The following is a 20,308-nucleotide window of genomic DNA, read 5'->3' as shown; positions in this document are numbered from 1 at the left end:
TCTAAAATTTTATTGACCATTACTAACCAAAAATATTAAACATGATCACTGGAGAATCATTTAACAATTGGAAAAGGGAAAATCTTAGCATATATAGCATTTGCCTATGCTTCCTTGACAAAGAGCTTATGCAAAGACTTCAGCTTTGTTAAGTTATACTTCTAGATTGTGAATTAGGAAACTTGAGCTTAATTCCCAGCTCTGCTACTTACTTGCTTAAACAGTTATTTGGGCTCTATATCTCTCTTTCTGTATCTGTAAAATGGCAAAAATGGCAAGAAAATCTCTCCTTAGAGGTTATGGTAAGTATTTCAACAATGAACTGTAAGTAAAAATCTTAAAATATCTCAAAGTTGATCAGCCACTACATTTTTTTATTTCCTAGATAGGGTCATTCATTTATCTATTCTCAAGGAATTCTAACTGCTAGCTGCCAGATATTCTCCTAGGAGAATCTGGAAAATATAAAATGTAACTGGGTTCTTTCTCTTATATCTGTATTCTTTTAAAGTATCAGTAATAGCTCCATTGTGGTATTGATTACCTTCATAGGATTTAACATCTTATATGTCTAGCTGATGCTATAATTCTAGATATTCTATTCAAAATATGTTTATTAATTGATCAAATATCCATTGATTTATCTGACCTTCATGTATCTTTTCTTTGCAATTACCAAGAAAGAGTAAATTTCCCTTTCTTGTTCCATAAGGAACTAACCATATGTAACTTCACTGTTGAGATCAACTGTGCATTTTTATTAATCTCTCAATTATCTAAGCTTTTCCATAAATGTCAACCTCTTGCAGATGTCCATATGTATCTTCCTACGAAGATATTTCAGGCTTCCCGGCCTTCACTCAACTTACTTGATTCATCTCATCCCCAACAAGAGGACCAGGTAAATTTACACAGGAGATATTTCTATCACCTTTTTTGCAAAACTACCATTCTTACAGAAAATGATAGAACTAGCCATTATGGTTTCTGCTAGTAACTAGCAGTAAGGAAAATGCCACCGTGGTGAAGATATATGTCCTTTTTAGTTCACTTTTTAAATGGTAAGTATTTCTAGTCAGAGTTAAGAAAACTGGATTGCTGTAGCATACATTCTGAAGGTGTCATTGTTTTTGCTTTACTTTTTGTCAAAATTTAGGGAACTCTTATGGGAAAGTTTTAGAGGTGAAAAGATCAACACTCTAGGGCATTACTTAAGGTAAGCACTTGCGGAATTTTTGTTTGTCTGTTTGTCTTTTCTCAAACTAAAGGTTCCCTCTGTTGGTGTAGAAATACATCTTCCTAGAGACCAGTCTGGGGAAGTGGACTTCAAAGCACTGGTTTTACAGTTAAAAGAGACCTCCAGCTTACAAGAGCAAGCTGATATCCTCTACATGCTATATACTATGAAGTAAGTTGTGGAAATTATCAATCTACTTTCATGTTTGTGTAGAAAGGAATTATAGTATAGTAAATACAGCACAGCTTTGGAGTCTCACTGATGCAGATTTGAGTAGTTTTGCAACCTACTTGCTGTATAACTTCAAAGTCTCAATTGTCCTCATTTTTGAAATTTAGATTATGCATACCTCATAGAATTGTTATATAGATTAAAACAGAATAAAATATCTACAGTCTCTAATACAATGCCTGGTCCATAGTAAGTCACTAATCACATAAGCCTCCATTATTTAAAAAAAAATCTACAGGTAAATAAATTTGTAAGTAAGAAGTAAGAATATGGAGGCTTACAGGAAAATGAAACTAGCATTAGTGAGTGTTTGCTATGTGTCAGGCACCCTCTGCGAAGTACATCTTATCTAAGTACCTCTAACTCAGTATGCCCAAACTGAACTCCTTTCTCCTGTCCTCCCAGAACCCCCAACAAAATAACCTGTTCTTCCTCATTTATTCATGTTGTTAACACCCTGAAGAGGAAGGATTGACCCCCACCCTCCCCTAATTTGGTTTGGATATCGAGACTGATGATGCCACACACATACCAGAAGGGTGTGAAATGTTTATTACCTACATAATGAAACTTTCTGTGGACAGAGGAACAGGCTGTCAAGTTGGCCCTTATAAAGCAAGAATGAGGCTGGATTTGGAATTTTATTTTGATACGGAGGTGAGGCTTGGATGAGGGTTTGTTCTCAATGGCACCAAAGAGATAACACTCAGATTTTCTTATCAACTTGCCCAGATGGAGGCTGGAAAGGAAAGGGAAGTTGTACAATTTGAAAGCAGTCAACAATCGAACATCAAAAATGGATTCACTTCTATGACTCCATTCTATGAGTCAATTCTCCATCTCTGTTGTTGGAACTAACACTTACCTAATCATCAAGTCTTCTCCCCATATCCAGTTAATCATCAAGTCTGTCCAGTTTTATCTCTAAATATCTGTCTTCTGCATTTCTACTGTTGCTGTCTTCATTCAGGCCTTTGTCTTTCCCTAGAGCTTCCTAACAACTTTCTGCTTTGATCTAGTTCTCTTCCAACCCATCCTTAACAGAGGAGGGAGAGTAACTTTGATGCTAGAAATGCTGAAACTTATACAAAAGTAGAGAGAATAGTGTGATGAATACTTTTAGACCTATCTCCTATCCTGAACAACTATAAACACATGATTAATCTTGTTCCATCTATATTCTCATTCTCTCTTCCTGGATTATTTTGAAGAGGATACCAAACATTTTATCATTTTATCCCTAAGTCAGTTCAATTCAGTCACTCAGTCTTGTCTGACTCTTTGTGACACCATGGACTGCAGCACACCAGTACTTCCTGTCCCAGAGCCTACTCAAACCCATGTCCATTGAGTCAATGATGCCATCCAACTATCTAATCCTCTGTCGTCCCCTTCTCCTCCCACCTTCAATCTTTCCCAGCATCAGGGTCTTCCCAATGAGTCAGTTCTTCACATCAGGTGGCCAAAGTATTGGAGTTTCAGCTTCTGCATCAGTTCTTTCAGTGAATATTCAGGACTGATTTCCTTTAGGATGGACTGGTTGGATCTCCTTGCTGTCCAAGGGACTCTCAACAGGCTTCTCCAACACCACAGTTCAAAAGCATCAGTTCTTTGGTGCTCAGCTCTCTTTATAGTCCAACTCTCACATCCATACATGACTACTGGAAAAATCATAGCTTTGACTAGACGGACCTTTGTTGGCAAAGTAATGTCTCTGCTTTTTAATATGCTGTCTAGGTTGGTCAGAACTTTCCTTCCAAGGAGCAAGCATCTTTTAATTTCATGGCTGCAGTCACCATCTGCAGTGATTTTGGAGCCCCCCAAAATAAAGTCTCTCTCTGTTTCCATTGTTTCCTCATCTATTTGCCATGAAGTGATGGGACCAGATGCCATGATCTTCGTTTTCTGAATGTTGAGCTTTAAGCCAACTTTTTCACTGTCCTCTTTCACTTTCATCAAGAGGCTCTTTAGTTCTTCTTCACTTTCTGCCATAAGGGTAGTGTCATCTACACATCTGAGGTTATTGGTATTTCTCCCAGCAATCTTGATTCCAGCTTCTGTTTCATCCAGTCCAGCATTTCTCATGATGTACTCTGCATAGAAGTTAAATAAGCAGGGTGACAAAATACAGCCTTGGTGTACTCTGTTCCTGATTTTTTATCCCTAAATATTTCAGTATTATTTCTAAAAAATGTGAAAGTGAAAGTCACTCAGTCGTGTCTGACTGTTTGTGACCCCATGGACCATACAGTCGTTGGAATTCTCCAGGCCAGAATACTGGAGTGGGTAGCCTTTAAGAATCTCTTTAAATGTAACCACAGTGAAATTGCTGGTTCTAGACAAAATAGAGTAAATGCATTTCTCTCTGTTCCTCCTGCTAAGTACAGGAGGACATTATTTATAAAACAAATGTAACAAGATGTTGAAAGGTAGAGAGAAGAAGGCACATTGGCTAAGGACCTCAAGATTGAAGAGTGACAGGGTAGTAACATCCCCGGGTTTTCTTTGGTTCCTCATTGGGTGCTGGAGAAGCCATCAGCCTAAAAAGGACAACCAGTGAGCACAGACAACAAAAACCCTAAGGAAAACCCATTTTTCCCAGACAAAGGACCAGAGAAAAGGCTCCCTAGCAAGACAGACATCTTTAAGACAATACCACTTTAATCCACCCAAGCCCCAGAGAAAAATCTGTGGTGCTACTCCTGTCAACAAAGGCTGAATGGGAAGCTCCAACTTCTGCTCCACCTTCCCCACTGGCAGAGAGTGTCAAAGAAGGCTAGGTAAGGATCTGGGACTTTCAGCCTCTCTAGTTGATAATGAAGTGCCTTGATCTGTCTGACTCCAGTGCCTATGCTGTTTCCATCAGATTATAGTGTTTAATGAGTAAACAAGGAAGCTGAAAAGCCCATCAGCACCAAAGTTGAATTTTTACATACCCAATTTTATTAAAAATAGCCCAAACATATTTTAAACCATTTAGGGCCTATCTGCTTTGCATCCTCCTCAAAATTCATCCTGCATCTGCTAATAGGAGATAAACCCTAGGCCATGAGTATCCCAAACCACTGCTGCACTCAGAGCTTTCTAACCTAGCAACTCCTCGTGGTGCTACTAAGGTATATACCTAGACATGTAACCCCCTCCTCTCTTTCCTGGGAGTTTCCTTGCCCTCCTCCTGCTGTGGATGGTAGAACTTATGCCTTACATAAGCCTCCTGACAGTCTGATGCTGTGAGGGACTACCCCTTTCATACAAGCTATCCATGTACCAACTGTTGAAACTTGTTATATGCTACTACCAGAAAAACACATGAGAATTATTACTTTGATACCTTTGTTCCTTTCTTTTTCCTTTAAGGTAAGGCACTCTGTTCACAAAGTATCAGCTGAGTACTTATGTGCCAGGCACAATACTAAATGCAGAGTAATGAAAAGATAGAGAAAGTGAAAAGAGATAAGGGGTAAGGACAGAATGACTGTAGCTTGAATGAAAACTGATGATTCAGCAGGGTAGTTGGGCTGGGCAAACAAAGACTTGAAAAACTCCTGCTTTCCTGTCAGGTCAGATGATCCATGGTTGACTGTCAACTTTTCTGCTGCCAACACATGAATTTTCTTCATCTAATCTGGTATATACTAACTTTACCATAATATCTGATTGAAACTTGTAATCTCCCTAAAACTAGGTGATATCAAACCTTTTGAGTAGATTGTGTATGATGTACTGTGTGGCTTTTAATACACTTGGAATTCTGCCCAATATTCCTTTGTGAATTTGAGTAGAAACTGGGAGATGGGGTCTCCTATGGCTATTAACTAGTATTCCTTCTGTGAATTGTCTCTTCATAAACTTTGCTTTCTATTGCGTTATTTATATTTTTCTTATTGATAGCATATATTAGTATTTTCTTTGCTACACTTGTTGTAGATATATTGTCCAAATAATTTGCTTTTTAACTTTGTTCATATGCCTTTCTCTGTGCAAAAATTTCATTTTATATAGTCAAATCTACATCAGTATTTTCTTTTTTGGTTTCTGGATTTCTTGTCATACATGGGGAGAATCTCCTTCCAAGAATTTTTAAAAATTTAAGTTCTTGATCTACTTGGAATTTATTTTTATATATCTTCTTACTCAACATGTCTAAAGTCAAATTCACTGTCTTTACCAGAAATATACTGCTGTCTGGCTTTTCATGGTATTATCGTTGCTTCAGTCACCCAGATGTGAAATTGTGTCATCATCTTCAAGTCTTTCTCACCCCCTGCCTCTCCCTACATGACCACAACTATAGTTGGGAATCAGTGATCAAACCTATAATAACTTTCAACCTTTATCTACCATTGCTCCCCCATCAGAGTGTGAATTCTCCCACCAAAACAGCCCATTGCTTATCATATCCAAAGCCTGTACATGACTACTTTCAGACCTTGGTTCATGTTTTTTCCTCTGTCTGGCCTACTCTTCTTTACCACATCCCATCTCTGCTTGTTGGAATTCTAGCCATATATCAAGGCCTGAATTATCTGTCACCTCCATGAAACTTTCTCTGATCTCTAGGAATAAAAAGAATCTTCCCTGATTGTGAGATATCACAACACTTATTTTCATATTATTTATTTTCATTCTGTCCATTACAAACTTAGAGAGAAAACTTGTAAAGATAATACAAAAAAAGAATTTCTGGATATCCATCACTCAGATCCCTCAAATGTTCACACTGAGCTTTAATATTTCTCTATCTCTGTCTTTCTCTCTCTCTCCCTCCCTCCTTTCATCCTTCCCTGTCTTCTTCATCATCATCTCATCATTGTCACCACCACACACATATTTTTCCTGAACCATTGACAGTAAGTGCAAACACGATCCTTCTCTATCCCCAAATATTAATACTTCAGTGAGTATTTCCTAAAGACTAGGGATTCACTTATATAAGCACAGTACAATTGCCAAAATCAGAAAATTAATGTTAAGATAATACCACTATCTAATGTACAGCTTTGTTGGTTGTCCAACAAATATCTAAGATTTGTTGGCTGTCCCAATAATGTCTTTATAGCAAAAGAAAATCTAAATGATGAATTTCATTTAGTTCTCACATGTCCCCTGTCTCCTTTAATGTGGAACAGTTCCTAAGTCTATCTTTAATGTTATTGACTTTTTTAAATTTAAAACAATGTAGATTTATTATCTTAGTCCCAGAGGTCAGAAGACTAACAATTATCCTTCCAGTTAAAATAAATTTTTTCAAAAAGAATCTTAAGTTGGGGGAGATTATCCTGGTTGATCAAGGTGGGCCTGATATAATCGTGAGGGTCCTTATAAGAGAGGAGTTCATATGTTGGTGGAAGCAGAGAAGAAAGAAAAGATAATATGGCTGTTGTTAACATTTTTAAAGGATACAGACAATTTATTTTGCCGAATATCCCTAAAGTTTGGTTTATCTGATGTTTCTTCATAATTAAATTTAGGTTATACATTTTAGGCAAGAATACTACTGAAGTGGGTCTTCCTAGGTGGCTCAGTGGTAAAGAATCCACTTGCCAATGCAGGAGACACAGGAGACGTGTGTATATCATTTACAATAATCTTCTATTTAGTAGACAGACTTTTTCTTGACAGTTTCTGTCTCTGTGCAAAACTTTTACTTTGAGGTAGTCTTATTTGCTTATTTATCCACACTTGAATAGGAGATGGCAACAGGGGAAGGGATGGTGGGATGAATTGGGAGATTGGTGTTGATATATATACACTGCTATGTATAAAAGATATAACTATTGAGAACCTAATGTATAGCTCAGGAAACTCTACTCAGTGCTCTGTGGTGACCTAAATGGGAAGGAAATCCAAAAGACAGGAGATATATATATGTATGAAGTGAAGTGGAGTGAAGTCACTCAGTCGTGTCCAACTCTTTGTGACCCCATGGACTGTAGCCTACCAGGCTCCTCTGTCCATGGGATTTTCCAGGCAATAGTCCTGGAGTAGATTGCCATTTCCTTCTCCAGGGGATCTCCCCAACCTAGGGATCGAACCCAGTTCTCCCACATTGTAGACAGACGCTTTACTGTCTGAGCCACCAGGGAAGTCTGTATATATATATACACATACACATATAGCTGATTCACTTTGCTGTACAGCAAAAACTAACACAACATTGAAAAGCAACTATTCTCTAATAAAAAGGGGGTTCAGGATTGGGAACTCATGTATACCCGTGGCAGATTCATGTTGATGTATGGCAAAACCAATACAGTATTGTAAAGTAAAATAAAGTAAAATTTAAAAAAATTGCTAAAACCAGTGTCAAAAGAGCATACTGCCTATGTTTTCTTCTAGAATTTTTATGGTTTCATGTCTTACATTTAAGTCTTTAATCCATTTTGGGTTTACTTTTGTATGTGGTATAGGAAAGTAATACAATTTGATTCTCTTGCATGTATTAGTAGCTGTCCAGTTTTCCCAACACCATTTGTTTAAAGAGACTGTATTTTCCCATTGTATATTCTTATCTCCTTTGTTGAACATGTATTGATTATTATAAGTGTGAATTTTATTTCTGGGGTCTCTACTCTGTTCCATTGGTCTGTGTGTCTGCCTTTGTGCCAGTACCATACTTCTTTGAAGAGTATAGCTTTATAGTATAGTTCAAAGACAGGGAACATGATTCCTCCAGCTTTTTCTTTTTAAAATTATTTTGGTCATTCAGTGTCTTTAGTATTTCCATACAAATTTTAGGATTATTTGTCCTAGTTCTGTGAAAAATGCCATTGGTATTTTGATAAGGATTGCATTGAATCTATAGATTGCCTTGGGTAGTATGGTGACATTAGCAATATTAATTCTTTCAATCCATGAACACAGTATATCTTTTCATTTGTTTTTGTCACCTTCAATTTCTTTCATCAGTGTCTTATAGTTTTCCAAGTACAGGTCTTTTATCTCCTTACTTAGATTTATTTTTATTTTATTCTTTTGATATGATTTTAAATGATATTGATCTTAATTTCTCTTTCTGATACTTTATTGTCAGTTTGTAGAAATGCAGTAGATTTATGTATATTAATTTTGTATCCTGCAACTTTACTGAATTCATCAATGAGTTCTAGTAGTTTTTTAGTGGAATTCTTTATATATTAGAGAACTGGCCTATGAATTAGAAATATTTTTTCTCAGTTTGTAATTTGTTCTATGACTTTTCTTATAGTGGTTTTTGCAATGAGTTTTTGGTATTTATATAAATATATATTTATGTGTGATATATAAATGTATCAACCTTTCTTTTATGGTTTCTGGTATAAAGTACACAGTTTAAAAGTCCTCTTGCTTCTGAAATAATAAAGTAGTTCTCCCCTATCTCTTTTAGTACTTTAACATTTAAATTTGATACATTTGGAATTTTGGTGTACAGTGCAAAGCATGGATTCAACTTTTTCCCCAGTGGCTACTTGTCTTAACATCATTTAATAAATAATCTACCTTTTATCATGTATTAAATTCCCAATTTTATAACACTTTCTATATCTTTTATGGTATTTTACAGTTGACTTACATTATATAAATTTTTACAGCAATAATGTATATGATGTATATCTTTTAGGGAACGCATGTAAGAATTAAAGATTTTAAAATTTAAAAAAAATAAAAAATTTAAAAAAAAAATGAAAATAAAAATAAAAGAAAAAAAATAAAAATAAAAGAAAAAAAAAAAACTAAGCAAATTTTTTCTTCTTCATTACTTCCCTAAGTGCACCATACTTTCTGAACTTGCAATAGTTAAATTAAATCTTTGACTTTAATTTCAGCTACCTTGAAGCCCATTGAGAGGGTAAAAGAATGCATTTTGTCAAAACACAACTGAAACTAAGACTTATTCTTATCTAGATATTTGGCTTTCAGTACTGACTATTAAAATAGTTTTTTTATAAGAATTCACAGTAAATAACTTTCATTTCCTAATGAGAGAGACCTATCAAAAACAGGTACACTCATTATAACACAAATGAAAGATTGTTGCCTGTAGCTTTATTTATAATTAATGTAGACCTCCCTTTAACATTTCAGAGGACCTGACTGGGACACTGGATTGTATGATGAAGGGAGCATGACAGTCAGAGAGCTGCTTACTGAGCTATATGGCAAAGTTGGAGAAATTCGTCACTGGGGCCTAATCAGATACATCTCCGGAATCTTAAGGAAGAAGGTAGAAGCACTCGATGAGGTACTATCAATTTTTAAATTTATATCAAATCTAAATGGAGGTGCTTTTTTAAAAAATTGTTTCTGAAGTTTTTTTAAGGAAATCACCACAGCATCTAATCATTTGAACTGTTGTTTTTCCCACGTAAAATTTCTGATATCAGTTAACCTTTCTTTTATGAGTGTCGAATATTTAATACCAAAGCATATAAACTGTAGACGTATAGAGGTGTTAAAATCTATAAAAATCATAGATCTTAAGAAGGAATTTACACTAGACTAAAAGATCCTACCTCTTAGGAAATAAAAATACCTTCATAGAAATCTCTCTTCTCTGATGTTCATGGCATTTCCTAAGAAAAAGACTGATGTGTCATTAAATTAAGGGGGGAGCAAAGGTTTCTAGACTGTAAAGAGGAATTTTCATGGAAATCTGAGGTATTCTGTGAAGGGTAATACTGTTACACTGTTTATTTGTAGGCCTGCACAGACCTTCTCTCCCATCAGAAACATTTGACAGTGGGACTCCCTCCAGAACCTCGAGAGAAGACCATCTCTGCGTTAGTATGGTTTTGTTTGGGTTTGATCAAGCTTCTCTGAAATTTTAAGGAACTGTGAGGACTGGCCACAATTCTGTTGTCCTAATCTACAAATGGATGATAATGTCCTATGTGTGTGACCTTCTATCAGGGACTCTCGATGTGAGAATGTTTGTAGTGATATTTCTGTGCTGTGCTTAGTTGTATCCAACTCTTTATGACTCCATGAACTGGAGCCCGCCAGACTCCTCTGCCCATGGGATTCTCCAGGCAAGAATACTGGAGTGGGTTGCCATTTCCTTCTCCAAGGGATCTTCCCGACCCAGGGATCGAACCCACATCTCCCACATTGCAAGCAGATTCTTTACCATCTGAGCCACCAGGAAGCAGTGATAGGACATGAGTAAATGAAAGAGAAAACTCACAGGGAGTAGTACTCAAATGTATTTTGCTCTTTTGGAGGTTTTTTGTTTGTTTTTACCTATTGACTTTCCCCAAACTTTCCTTCAAAAAATCAACAAACAAGGCAACTGGAATTACCCCACACAAACACACAAAATGAGCTATTCTATAGATTTCATTTCAGACCTCTCTCCTGTGCTTATAGATGGCTATTTTTTCCTTATGTCTCTTCACATTTCTTCTCTCTGTCCAAATTTCTCACTTATAAAAGACACCAGTCATAGTAGATTAGGGCCCACTCAATGACCTCACTTTAGCTTACCTCTTTATAGAGTCACTTTATAGACCCCATCTCCAAACAAGGTTACACTCTGAGGTCCTAGGAGTTAGGATTTCAACATAGGGACTTGGAACACAATTCAGTCCATAATACCTTACTCCTGCCAAGCAGAACCTTTTATTACAAATTAGATCAATTCTGTGACTACTGTGGGTAATCCAAAAGAAGATGACATCCCCCGTGCCCCCAGAGTGCTTAGTATCAACAGGAGAGTCAGAAATGTGGGAGGGAGCATGTGTGCATATATATATATGTAATCTGATGGATCTATAAAAATTAGTATAAGACTATAAAGTATTATTGTAAAGCAATAAAATGGCTTCCAAAAGGCACAGCTTAAATTTAGTTTGTTACTTTCCAGCCATAATAGTTACTTATCAAATGTTAAGAATTAACCATGAAAACCTGGTCTGGATGGACATCATGGGGTGAGTTTTAAGTACAATTGTGAGGGAGAAAGGCAATCCAGGCTTAGAGAGGAGGGAGCAGAGCTTTGCTGAGTTCATACAGGCCAGAGTGCTTTGGGGAGGCAGTAAACTTTGAAAACTGAAAGAAACAAAATGATACCAGTAATGATGAGATGTTGAGACACTGACTTGGACTTAGGAGGAGCTTTTTCATTTTCTCAATATATTTAGGTTAAGTAGTTGCAGAATTTTGTCTTTATTCACTGTCTTCTTCCTTAGACCTCTGCCCTACGAAGTACTCACTCAACTGATAGATGAAGCCAGTGAAGGGGATATGAGCATTTCAATTCTTACACAGGTGAGCAGAATTATAAAGCCTAATCTGATGACTGATATTTAAAAATTTGTTTTCAGTTGATCTGGCAATTTCTGAAGACCGCAAAATAAGCCTTGTGAGATCCATGGTATAATTTTTGTCTGTATTCATTCCATGCACAGGAAATAATGGTATATCTAGCCATGTATATGCGAACTCAGCCTGGCCTCTTTGCTGAAATGTTTCGACTTCGAATTGGTCTGATCATACAAGTTATGGCAACAGAACTGGCCCACTCCCTTCGATGCTCAGGTATTCAATTAAGTAACTGAAGCAGAATTCACTTTTATTAGAGGTCTGTTAAGTTTTGAATCAGGAGAGAAAGGAAGCTAAAAGATTTCTATCAGTAGCTCTGATCCTGAATATAGCAGTATTGTTCCCATGTTTGTCTCTATGCAAGTCAAGGGATTGCTATAACAAGTTTATATATCAGTTTTCAATTTCAAAATTCCATCTTTTTTGTAGCTCTGCACTCCAAATTACCTTCCTACTAACTCCTAGAATGATCCAGGGCATGTGAAAAGTGAAAGTGTTAGCTGCTCAGTCATGTCCAACTCTTGGCAACCCCATGGACTACAGCTCACCAGGCTCCTCTGTCCATGGAATTCTCCAGGCAAGAATATTGGAGTAGGCTTCCATTTCCTTCTCCAGGGGATCTTCCCAACCCAGTGGTTGAACCTGGGTCTTCTGCATACATCAAACTAAGTATGACAGACTGGGTTTGATTCTGATTCAGGCATGCTACCTCTGGCTGTCAGATTGAGTCACCACATCAGTTTGATTATAGTGTCAGTATTGTGTCTAGTTACCATCAGGATCAAATAAAGGAAGGCAATATTTCTGTTAATATTTATCTGACAAAACCTTTTGATATTAGCTAAAGGTATATTTGGCAAGGTGGTAGTTTTAGAAAAATAAATGGGGCCTTTGGAAGCTGTAGCACAGAATTATGGGGGGACCCCAAGGCATGACTTTCATATTTGTTTGATTTCAACAAGAATGACAAAATAATAGAGATAGGGATTGCATACAAAAATAAAACCATAGTTGTAAAACTCAATGTTAAACATTATTTCAATTAAATTTCCCCAAAAGACTTTTAATTGCACTGTTAGCAAGTAGCTAAATTTATTGATTTGAATCCAACCTAAATTATATGATATAATGTATATTTAAATAACTATTTAGAGAAATAAAGCTAGTGATTATTCTGTACCTACCATATGCCAGACACTACTTTTATACATTATCTCATTTAATCCTTACAACAACCCAATGGTGGAGGTATTTTTAATCTCACTTTTACTGAAAAAGAAATTGAAACTCAACAAACTATTGGATATAAGATAGGCTCAAGGATGTATTGTGTAACATGGGAACATAGCCTATAATTTTGTAATAACTGTAAATGGAAAGTAACCTTTAAAATAAAATTTTATATAAAACTAATGATCAGTTTTTTTAAAAAAAATGAAACTCAGGTTAATTACTTGCCCAAAGTTACATAACTAGTAAATAGCGAAATTTGAGTCCAAGTCTGCCTTATTGTAAATGATTTCCAGTTCAGCACATTATTATAGATTACACTGGGTTTTTCCAGGTGCCGCTAGTGGTAAAGAACCTGCCTGCCAATGCAGGAGATGAAAGAGACATGGGTTTGAACCCTGGGTCAGGAAGATCCCCTGAGGGAGGGCATGGCAACCTACTCCAGTATTCTTGCTGGAGAATCCCATGGACAGAAGAACCTGGCAGGCTACAGTCCATAGGGTCGCAAAGAGTCAGTCTCACACACACACACACACACACACACACACACATATATCAAGGGATGTTTTATGAGTCTGATTATTCAATAATTAACCTCAAGAGGGATAAAATCCCCAAACATTCTTTACTTTTTCTTAATTGCCCATTACAGAATTTTTTTTCTTGTGGATTCCCCAAGCCATGACTATTCATTTCTTCTAGGATAAAGTCATGGTCCCTGGGTCTGATATCCAAGACCCTCAATAGTGTGACCTCTGCCTCCTACTTCAACAGTGCTTCCCATTTTATCAGTCCTCATCCTTGGAGATTGATGTCTCCTCTGATTTCCAAAGCATTTATTATCTATACCTTTCATTTGACACTTAGTATAGCCATGTCATGTTTTATTGTTGTTTATCTTGTTCACATGTCTGGTCTTTCCCACACATTGCTAGTTGGTCACCCTCTCAAGGCAAGCATTATGTCATACCTATTTGTCCTAACATTGCTTAAAATCATGACCTAGATGTAGTAAACTCATAATAAGTGTCTGATGTTGATGAACAAATTCAAGTTATCTTCTCAATATTCTTCATAATTTCATGGATTCATATCTATTCTCTTTTTAAATCCCCATATTTCCAGACTGAGAAGTTTTGATTATTTTAGCCCATCTTCATATACACATCCATTACTTTCTCCAACTGGTTTCCAGTTTGATTTTTCTTATCTTTCATTCTTCCCACTTTCAAATAAAGATTCTACTGAGTATACCCTACTGATGTGGAAGAGGACCGAAGAAGTCAAGAACCTGGTTAATCCATAAACTGGATAATCTGTCCTTAAATTATTAAGAATCTATTACAGTATGCATGCCTAGGCAATATGGTGCTGGAAATGTATTTCATAATTCTGTTCTTCCAATCAAGTGACTCAGAAATTCTAAGAAAGAAAAGAAACAGAAAAAGTGGGGTGGGAATGGCAGGCCAATTAGAAATACCTCTGTCCTAACATTTCTGCTGACTAGCTGAGGAAGCCACAGATGGCCTGATGAATCTCAGTCCTTCAGCCATGAAGAACCTCTTGCATCACATACTCAGTGGCAAGGAGTTTGGAGTGGAACGAAGTGGTAAGGTTGAATAACTGCATTTCTATTTTACAGTACTTATTTTAAATATTTCATTGATTTTAAAATGCTGTTCTTTTATCAGAGAAACTGTTCCTCCAAATAAATAGAACCCCTATATATGGAAGAGTTTAAACCAAAGCTCTCTTCTGGAACAAGATTTGGAAACCACTGTGTGTCTTTTTTTCCCCCTTTAATTAAGTACATTACTATCATATTTTGTTTTGGACTGTCTTATATATTCCTTTACATTAAGTCTCTAGCACAAATAGCAAGCTATATCATCTAAAACTTTCTTGTATTCCAATTGACAATAATTCAGTAGCATTTATGGTGATGTGTATGTGTGTGTAGCTGCTATAATACATTGGATGTATCCTTTCACCTTTAAATTCAAATACATTTGGGTTCTATCACAAATTAACCTTATACCTGTACTTGGTGGTTTGGCGGTGGTATTTGATATCAAGTCTGGTCCCATCACTTCATAGGAAATAGATGGGGAAACAGTGGAAACAGTGTCAGACTTTATTTTGGGGGGCTCCAAAAGCACTGCAGATGGTGACTGCAGCCATGAAATTAAGACGCTTACTCCTTGGAAGGAAAGTTATGACCAACCTAGATAGCATATTAAAAAGCAGAGACATTACTTTACCAACAAAGGTCCGTCTAGTCAAGGCTATGGTTTTTCCAGTAGTCATGTATGGATGTGAGAGTTGGACTGTGAAGAAAGCCGAGCGCCGAAGAATTGATGCTTTTGAACTGTGGTGTTGGAGAAGACTCTTGAGAGTCCCTTGGACTGCAAGGAGATCCAACCAGCCCATTCTGAAGGAGATCAGCCCTGGGTGTTCTTTGGAAAGAATGATGCTAAAGCTGAAACTCCAGTACTTTGGCCACCTCATGCAAAGAGTTGACTCATTGGAAAAGACTCTGATGCTGGGAGGGATTGGGGGCAGGAGGAGAAGGGGACAACAGAGGATGAGATGGCTGGATGGCATCGCCGACTCAATGAACGTGGGTTTGGGTGAACTCTGGGAGTTGGTGATGGACAGGGAGACCTGGCGTGCTGCAATTCATGGGATCGCAAGGAGTCGGACACGACTGAGTGACTGAACTGAACTGAACTGAACTGAACCTAAAACATCAGAGCAAATGAAGAGAGTCATCTCCCATGCTTAACTTTCAGAGTTAGAATAAATAAATATATAATATCAGATGGATGGATAGCTTAGAATGGTAAGAGAAAGTTATAAAGCAGTATTCCTCAAGCCTTACTGTTCATAAGAATTACCTGGGTATCTTGCTAAACTGCAGACTTTGATTCAATAGGTCTACAGTTGGGCCTAAAATTGTAGCAAGCGTCTAGGTGATGGCAATGCTGCAGGTCTCTGGACCACACTTTGAATGGAAACGTTATAGCTGTTGAGTTTTTCATTATTATTAACATAAAAGGAGGTCATACATCTGAGTCTTTTAAAAGTGGTGGAGAAAAAGTTTGAACCTGATTATCCTCCCTCTTTCTCTTTAATCTGTCATGGTATATAGTTCGTCCTACTGATTCAAATATCAGCCCTGCTATTTCAATCCGTGAGGTTGGAGCTGTTGGAGCAACCAAAACAGAACGAACTGGGATCATGCAGTTAAAAAGTGAGATAAAGCAGGTAAGACACTACTTGGGAAATGAACTGGGATATTTTCATGTTTAAGAACATTATTTTGGAATCAGATTTTGTAAGATCATGTATTTTGCTTCGTATCCTAAGTTTAATTTGAGCCATTTATTTTTCAGGTGGACTTTCGTAGACTGTCTATCTCAACTGAAAGTCAGGTGAAACAAGTAGGGATCCTTTAACATAAATTAACCTGCCTTTAGCTCTACAAAACATGCATGAGCTCATGACTTTTTAAAAATAAGATAAGCCACACAGTAGCTTGTTTGATTCTCCTTTCTAGCAATTAAGCTTTCATTTTTCTGGACCAAACTCTTTTGCTAATTTTAAGATGAAAGTAATTTGTTCCTGATAGCAAGAAATTAAAACCTTGAATTCCTCTTGTTAAGGTTAAATGTAATTTTGGAATTAATTAATTAATTAACATGTCATTTTAGATTTAAATTTCTTACTTTTAAGAACCAGACTAGGTGAGGGCTTTTTTAAAATCTATTTTCAGATTTTTGTCATTGTCATGATAGAGCTATATGAAACGCATTGTGGACACATAGAGGAAAAAACATATAAATCAATCTGGGTGTTGGTGAGAGTCACCAAATATAAGACTGTAGCCTCTTACTCATTTTTGCCCCTGGAGATGAGAATAGATGAGTTAGTGTGTTATTAAAAAAAATAACACAAACTTCCATAGTTTCTCTTAAAACTTTAGAAAATCATGTGATTTCAAAGTCTTTTAATGAAAAGCTTAAAACTACCCCTCCTGCCTTCAAAATAAACGTACACTATCTTATGATACTGGAGCACATCCAAAAAGGAGAGGCAAAATGGAAATTTTGCTTGTTTATATGTTTGTTTGTTTGTTTACTTGCTTTAGGAGTCAGAAACTATTTAGAAAAATAGAGACCAAATGCTTGAAGTTTAATTTGAAGTAAACTTAATTTAGATATACTTATCAGATACCCTTTCACGTTTATATTATGCAAGTGAAAGAACAGGATGGAATAAGAAAGGGTCTTTTGATAGAAAAGTGTTTACAGGGTTTTTTTCTAGACAATTTGGATAATCTGAACATTTTCCTATCTGAAAGGTTAAAGAACTACATTTCATACTGAGTTAAACTGATGTTCTTGGTAAACAGTCCTTGTTTTGGTTGAGAGTGATTGGCTAAATACTTCATAGTTGTTTATAGTCATACAGTATTACTTACAAGCTCATTATATATTTAGAACTCGAAGTCCATGTTCCCAGCTAGACTAATATGATATTAAGGACTTGACCTACCCACAAAACTATATCATTTAATTCAATTTTATACATTCACTGTCTATAGGACTTCAAGAAAACCAAAATCATTAGGACTATAATTTAGAAGACTGAGAGCTTTGAATTTTCATTACCTTATTTCTAAATATTGATTTCCACTCTCACCTGCCTATCTTATATTTTGTACTGTTCTAAGCCTTTGTCTCTGCTCAACAATGTCCTCTTTTCTGATTATGGAAAAAATACATTTAAAAATAGTTTTATTTATTTAACCCTTTACCATGACTTCCTGAGTTAAGCTATTTCATCCACTTTTTTAATGATAACATGCTGGTTAGTTACTTGAATAGTCTGTAATTTTACTCTACTAAAAACTTTTAAAAACACATAATGACTACCTTGCCTTTTCCCTTTTAAAAGTTTACTTTCTCAAATTTTTTTCATAGCCCAATGGTGGCCATCCCCTGGGTAAGGATTTGATGTCACCGTCTTTTCTTGTAATTGCTGATACTTTTATTATATACCATTCATAAATGCTTTGAATATGCTGTTATATAAAGTATGACATATACAGATTGACTGAAAAGAAAAGCAAAATGAGTCAAAAAGTTAAATTTTTACTTATAAATCAACTTCATATATGTATACTTGTAAATCGACTTCATGTACTTATATTTATAAATCAACTTCATGTAGGGCAAAATCTTTCCATTTCTTTTCCAAAAAGGCAGGGGAGAGGGTTCAACTCCAACCTTTTTTTCCATTTCAGAAAACAAAATTCAATTTAATAAGTACTTGTTAAAATCTGTTTAGCCACTTATTCTTTCAACTAATATAGTTAAAATTACATGCCTGCTATGTCCCAGGCACTGTCCCAGAAAACATTGGTATCCACTGGGAACTTGTTAGAGATGTAAAATATTGGTTCCTATCCTAGGCCTACGAAATCAGAAAGGCTGGAGTGAGGCCTGGCAGTCTGTGTTTTAATAAGTTTTCCAGGTGATTCAGATGCACTTTTAAGTTTGAAAACCACTGGGTTACTTGTTCTTCTGATTGTTAATTTATTTGTAAGTATTAACTAAGTACCAATTTTGTGCCAGGCACTAGAAATATTAATGTTGAAAGTGTTAGTTGCTCAGTCATGTCTGACCCTTTGTGGCCCCGTGGCCTGTAGCCTGCCAGGCTCCTCTCTCCATGAAATTCTCCAGAATTTCTGGAATGAGTTGCCATTTCCTTCTCCGGGAGATCTTCCTGACCCAGGGATTGAACCCAGCTATCTTTCATTGCAGGCAGATTCTTTACCACATGAGCCACCAGGGAAGCACAAAACAGATGGAGTCCTTGCTGTCATGAAGCTTACAGTTTAGGAAAACTGACCTTTGATTTAGTTTCCTTGGTTTAAATCGATGATCCATAATGGCATATGATTTCAATTCTTAGACTGAAGAGATTAAGGCCAGATAGCAACCAAATAAAAAATGGAAAACTATTGGAAACGGTATTAGTATTTCTCTTGACCTCAATTAGTATAGTCCATCCTAAAGGAAATCAGTCCTGAATATTCATTGGAAGCTCTGATGCTGAAGCTGAAACTCCAATACTTTGGCCACCTGATACGAAGAACTGACTCATTTGAAAAGACCCTGATACTGGGAAAGATTGAAGGCAGGAGAAGGGGATGACAGAGGATGAGATGGTTGGATGGCATCACAGACTGAATGGACATGAGTTTGAGTAAACTCTGGGAGTTGGCGATGGACAGGGAAGCCTAGCATGCTGCAGTCCATGGGGTTGTAGAGAGTGGGACACAACTGAGCAACTGAACTAAACTGAACTGAACTGAATTAGCATAGTATGACTTGGCCAACTTTGTCATATTCACATTAATAAAGAAAGACAGATGCATAGAGAAGTTAATCTAAAATCTCAGAACTATTGATATTTGGTTTTGGAAAATAATCTGAATAACCTTAATCTTTGACTCCACTTAAGAGCCTAGGATCTTGATGGTAGAGATGAGGACATTGAAGATAAATCAAATGGAGTTCATCTTCTTGGTACATCACTGTGCCAATAGAAATGCCTTACGATGCTTTTCTCTTTTACATAGCAATGGTGATATGGGCATTTGACCCAAAATAGTATGTAAGAAGCTCTGTTCTCAGGAAATATTTATATTATATTCTTTTCATTTTATATTTATTTCTGAATCTAAGCTAGCAAAGAGCCACTTTCCCCAATGTATTTTATCCTTTACTTATACAAGTTTTTCAAAGTTCATTATGTTGTGGCATGTATCAACACTTCATTCCTTTATATTGCTAAACAATACCTTATTGTATTGATATGTAGCACATTTTGGTTATCCATTCACCAGGTGGCAAACATCTGGGTTATTTCTGCTTTTTTACTGTTAATGAATAATGCTGCTATGAACCTTCATGTACAAGTTTTTATTTGAGCATATGTTTTTTTTTCCTCTTGGATATACATCTACAAGAGGAAGTACTGGGTCATTTGGTGACTATGTTTAGCATTATGAGGAACTACCACATTGTTTTCCAAAGGGGACAGTACCATTTTACATTCCCACCAGCAATGTCTGAGGGTTCCAGTTTCTTCATATCCTTACCAATCCTTGGTTGTTGTTCAGTTGCTCAGTTGTGTCCAGCTGTTTGTGATCCTGTGGATAGCAGCACGCCAGGCTTCCCTGTCCATCACCAAGTCCCAGAACTTGCTCAAACTCATGTCCATTAAGTCAGTGATGCCATC

The 20,308-nt window shown here is 36.5% G+C and overlaps 1 protein-coding gene across 5 annotated transcripts in view; it reads left to right on the top strand.

Annotated features, from left to right (window-relative positions):
- PHKA1 (phosphorylase kinase regulatory subunit alpha 1) overlaps nucleotides 1-20,308 on the top strand; it is a 175,154-nt gene that overhangs the window by 131,001 nt on the left and 23,845 nt on the right. For 2 of the 5 annotated variants that reach the window (XM_018043850.1, XM_018043847.1), the window contains 9 exons: nucleotides 810-901; nucleotides 1,269-1,408; nucleotides 9,533-9,689; nucleotides 10,148-10,227; nucleotides 11,635-11,713; nucleotides 11,854-11,983; nucleotides 14,505-14,606; nucleotides 16,149-16,264; nucleotides 16,393-16,440. In XM_018043850.1, the coding sequence (XP_017899339.1) occupies nucleotides 810-901; nucleotides 1,269-1,408; nucleotides 9,533-9,689; nucleotides 10,148-10,227; nucleotides 11,635-11,713; nucleotides 11,854-11,983; nucleotides 14,505-14,606; nucleotides 16,149-16,264; nucleotides 16,393-16,440 (944 nt within the window). The remainder of the gene's footprint in view (nucleotides 1-809; nucleotides 902-1,268; nucleotides 1,409-9,532; nucleotides 9,690-10,147; nucleotides 10,228-11,634; nucleotides 11,714-11,853; nucleotides 11,984-14,504; nucleotides 14,607-16,148; nucleotides 16,265-16,392; nucleotides 16,441-20,308) is intronic. The other 3 variants (XM_018043851.1, XM_018043849.1, XM_018043848.1) reach the window with 2 other exon arrangements.

This window comes from Capra hircus, assembly GCF_001704415.2.
Source record: "Capra hircus breed San Clemente chromosome X unlocalized genomic scaffold, ASM170441v1, whole genome shotgun sequence".
NCBI classification, from domain to species: domain Eukaryota; kingdom Metazoa; phylum Chordata; class Mammalia; order Artiodactyla; family Bovidae; genus Capra; species Capra hircus.
This window is presented reverse-complemented; position numbering and strand designations above follow the sequence as displayed.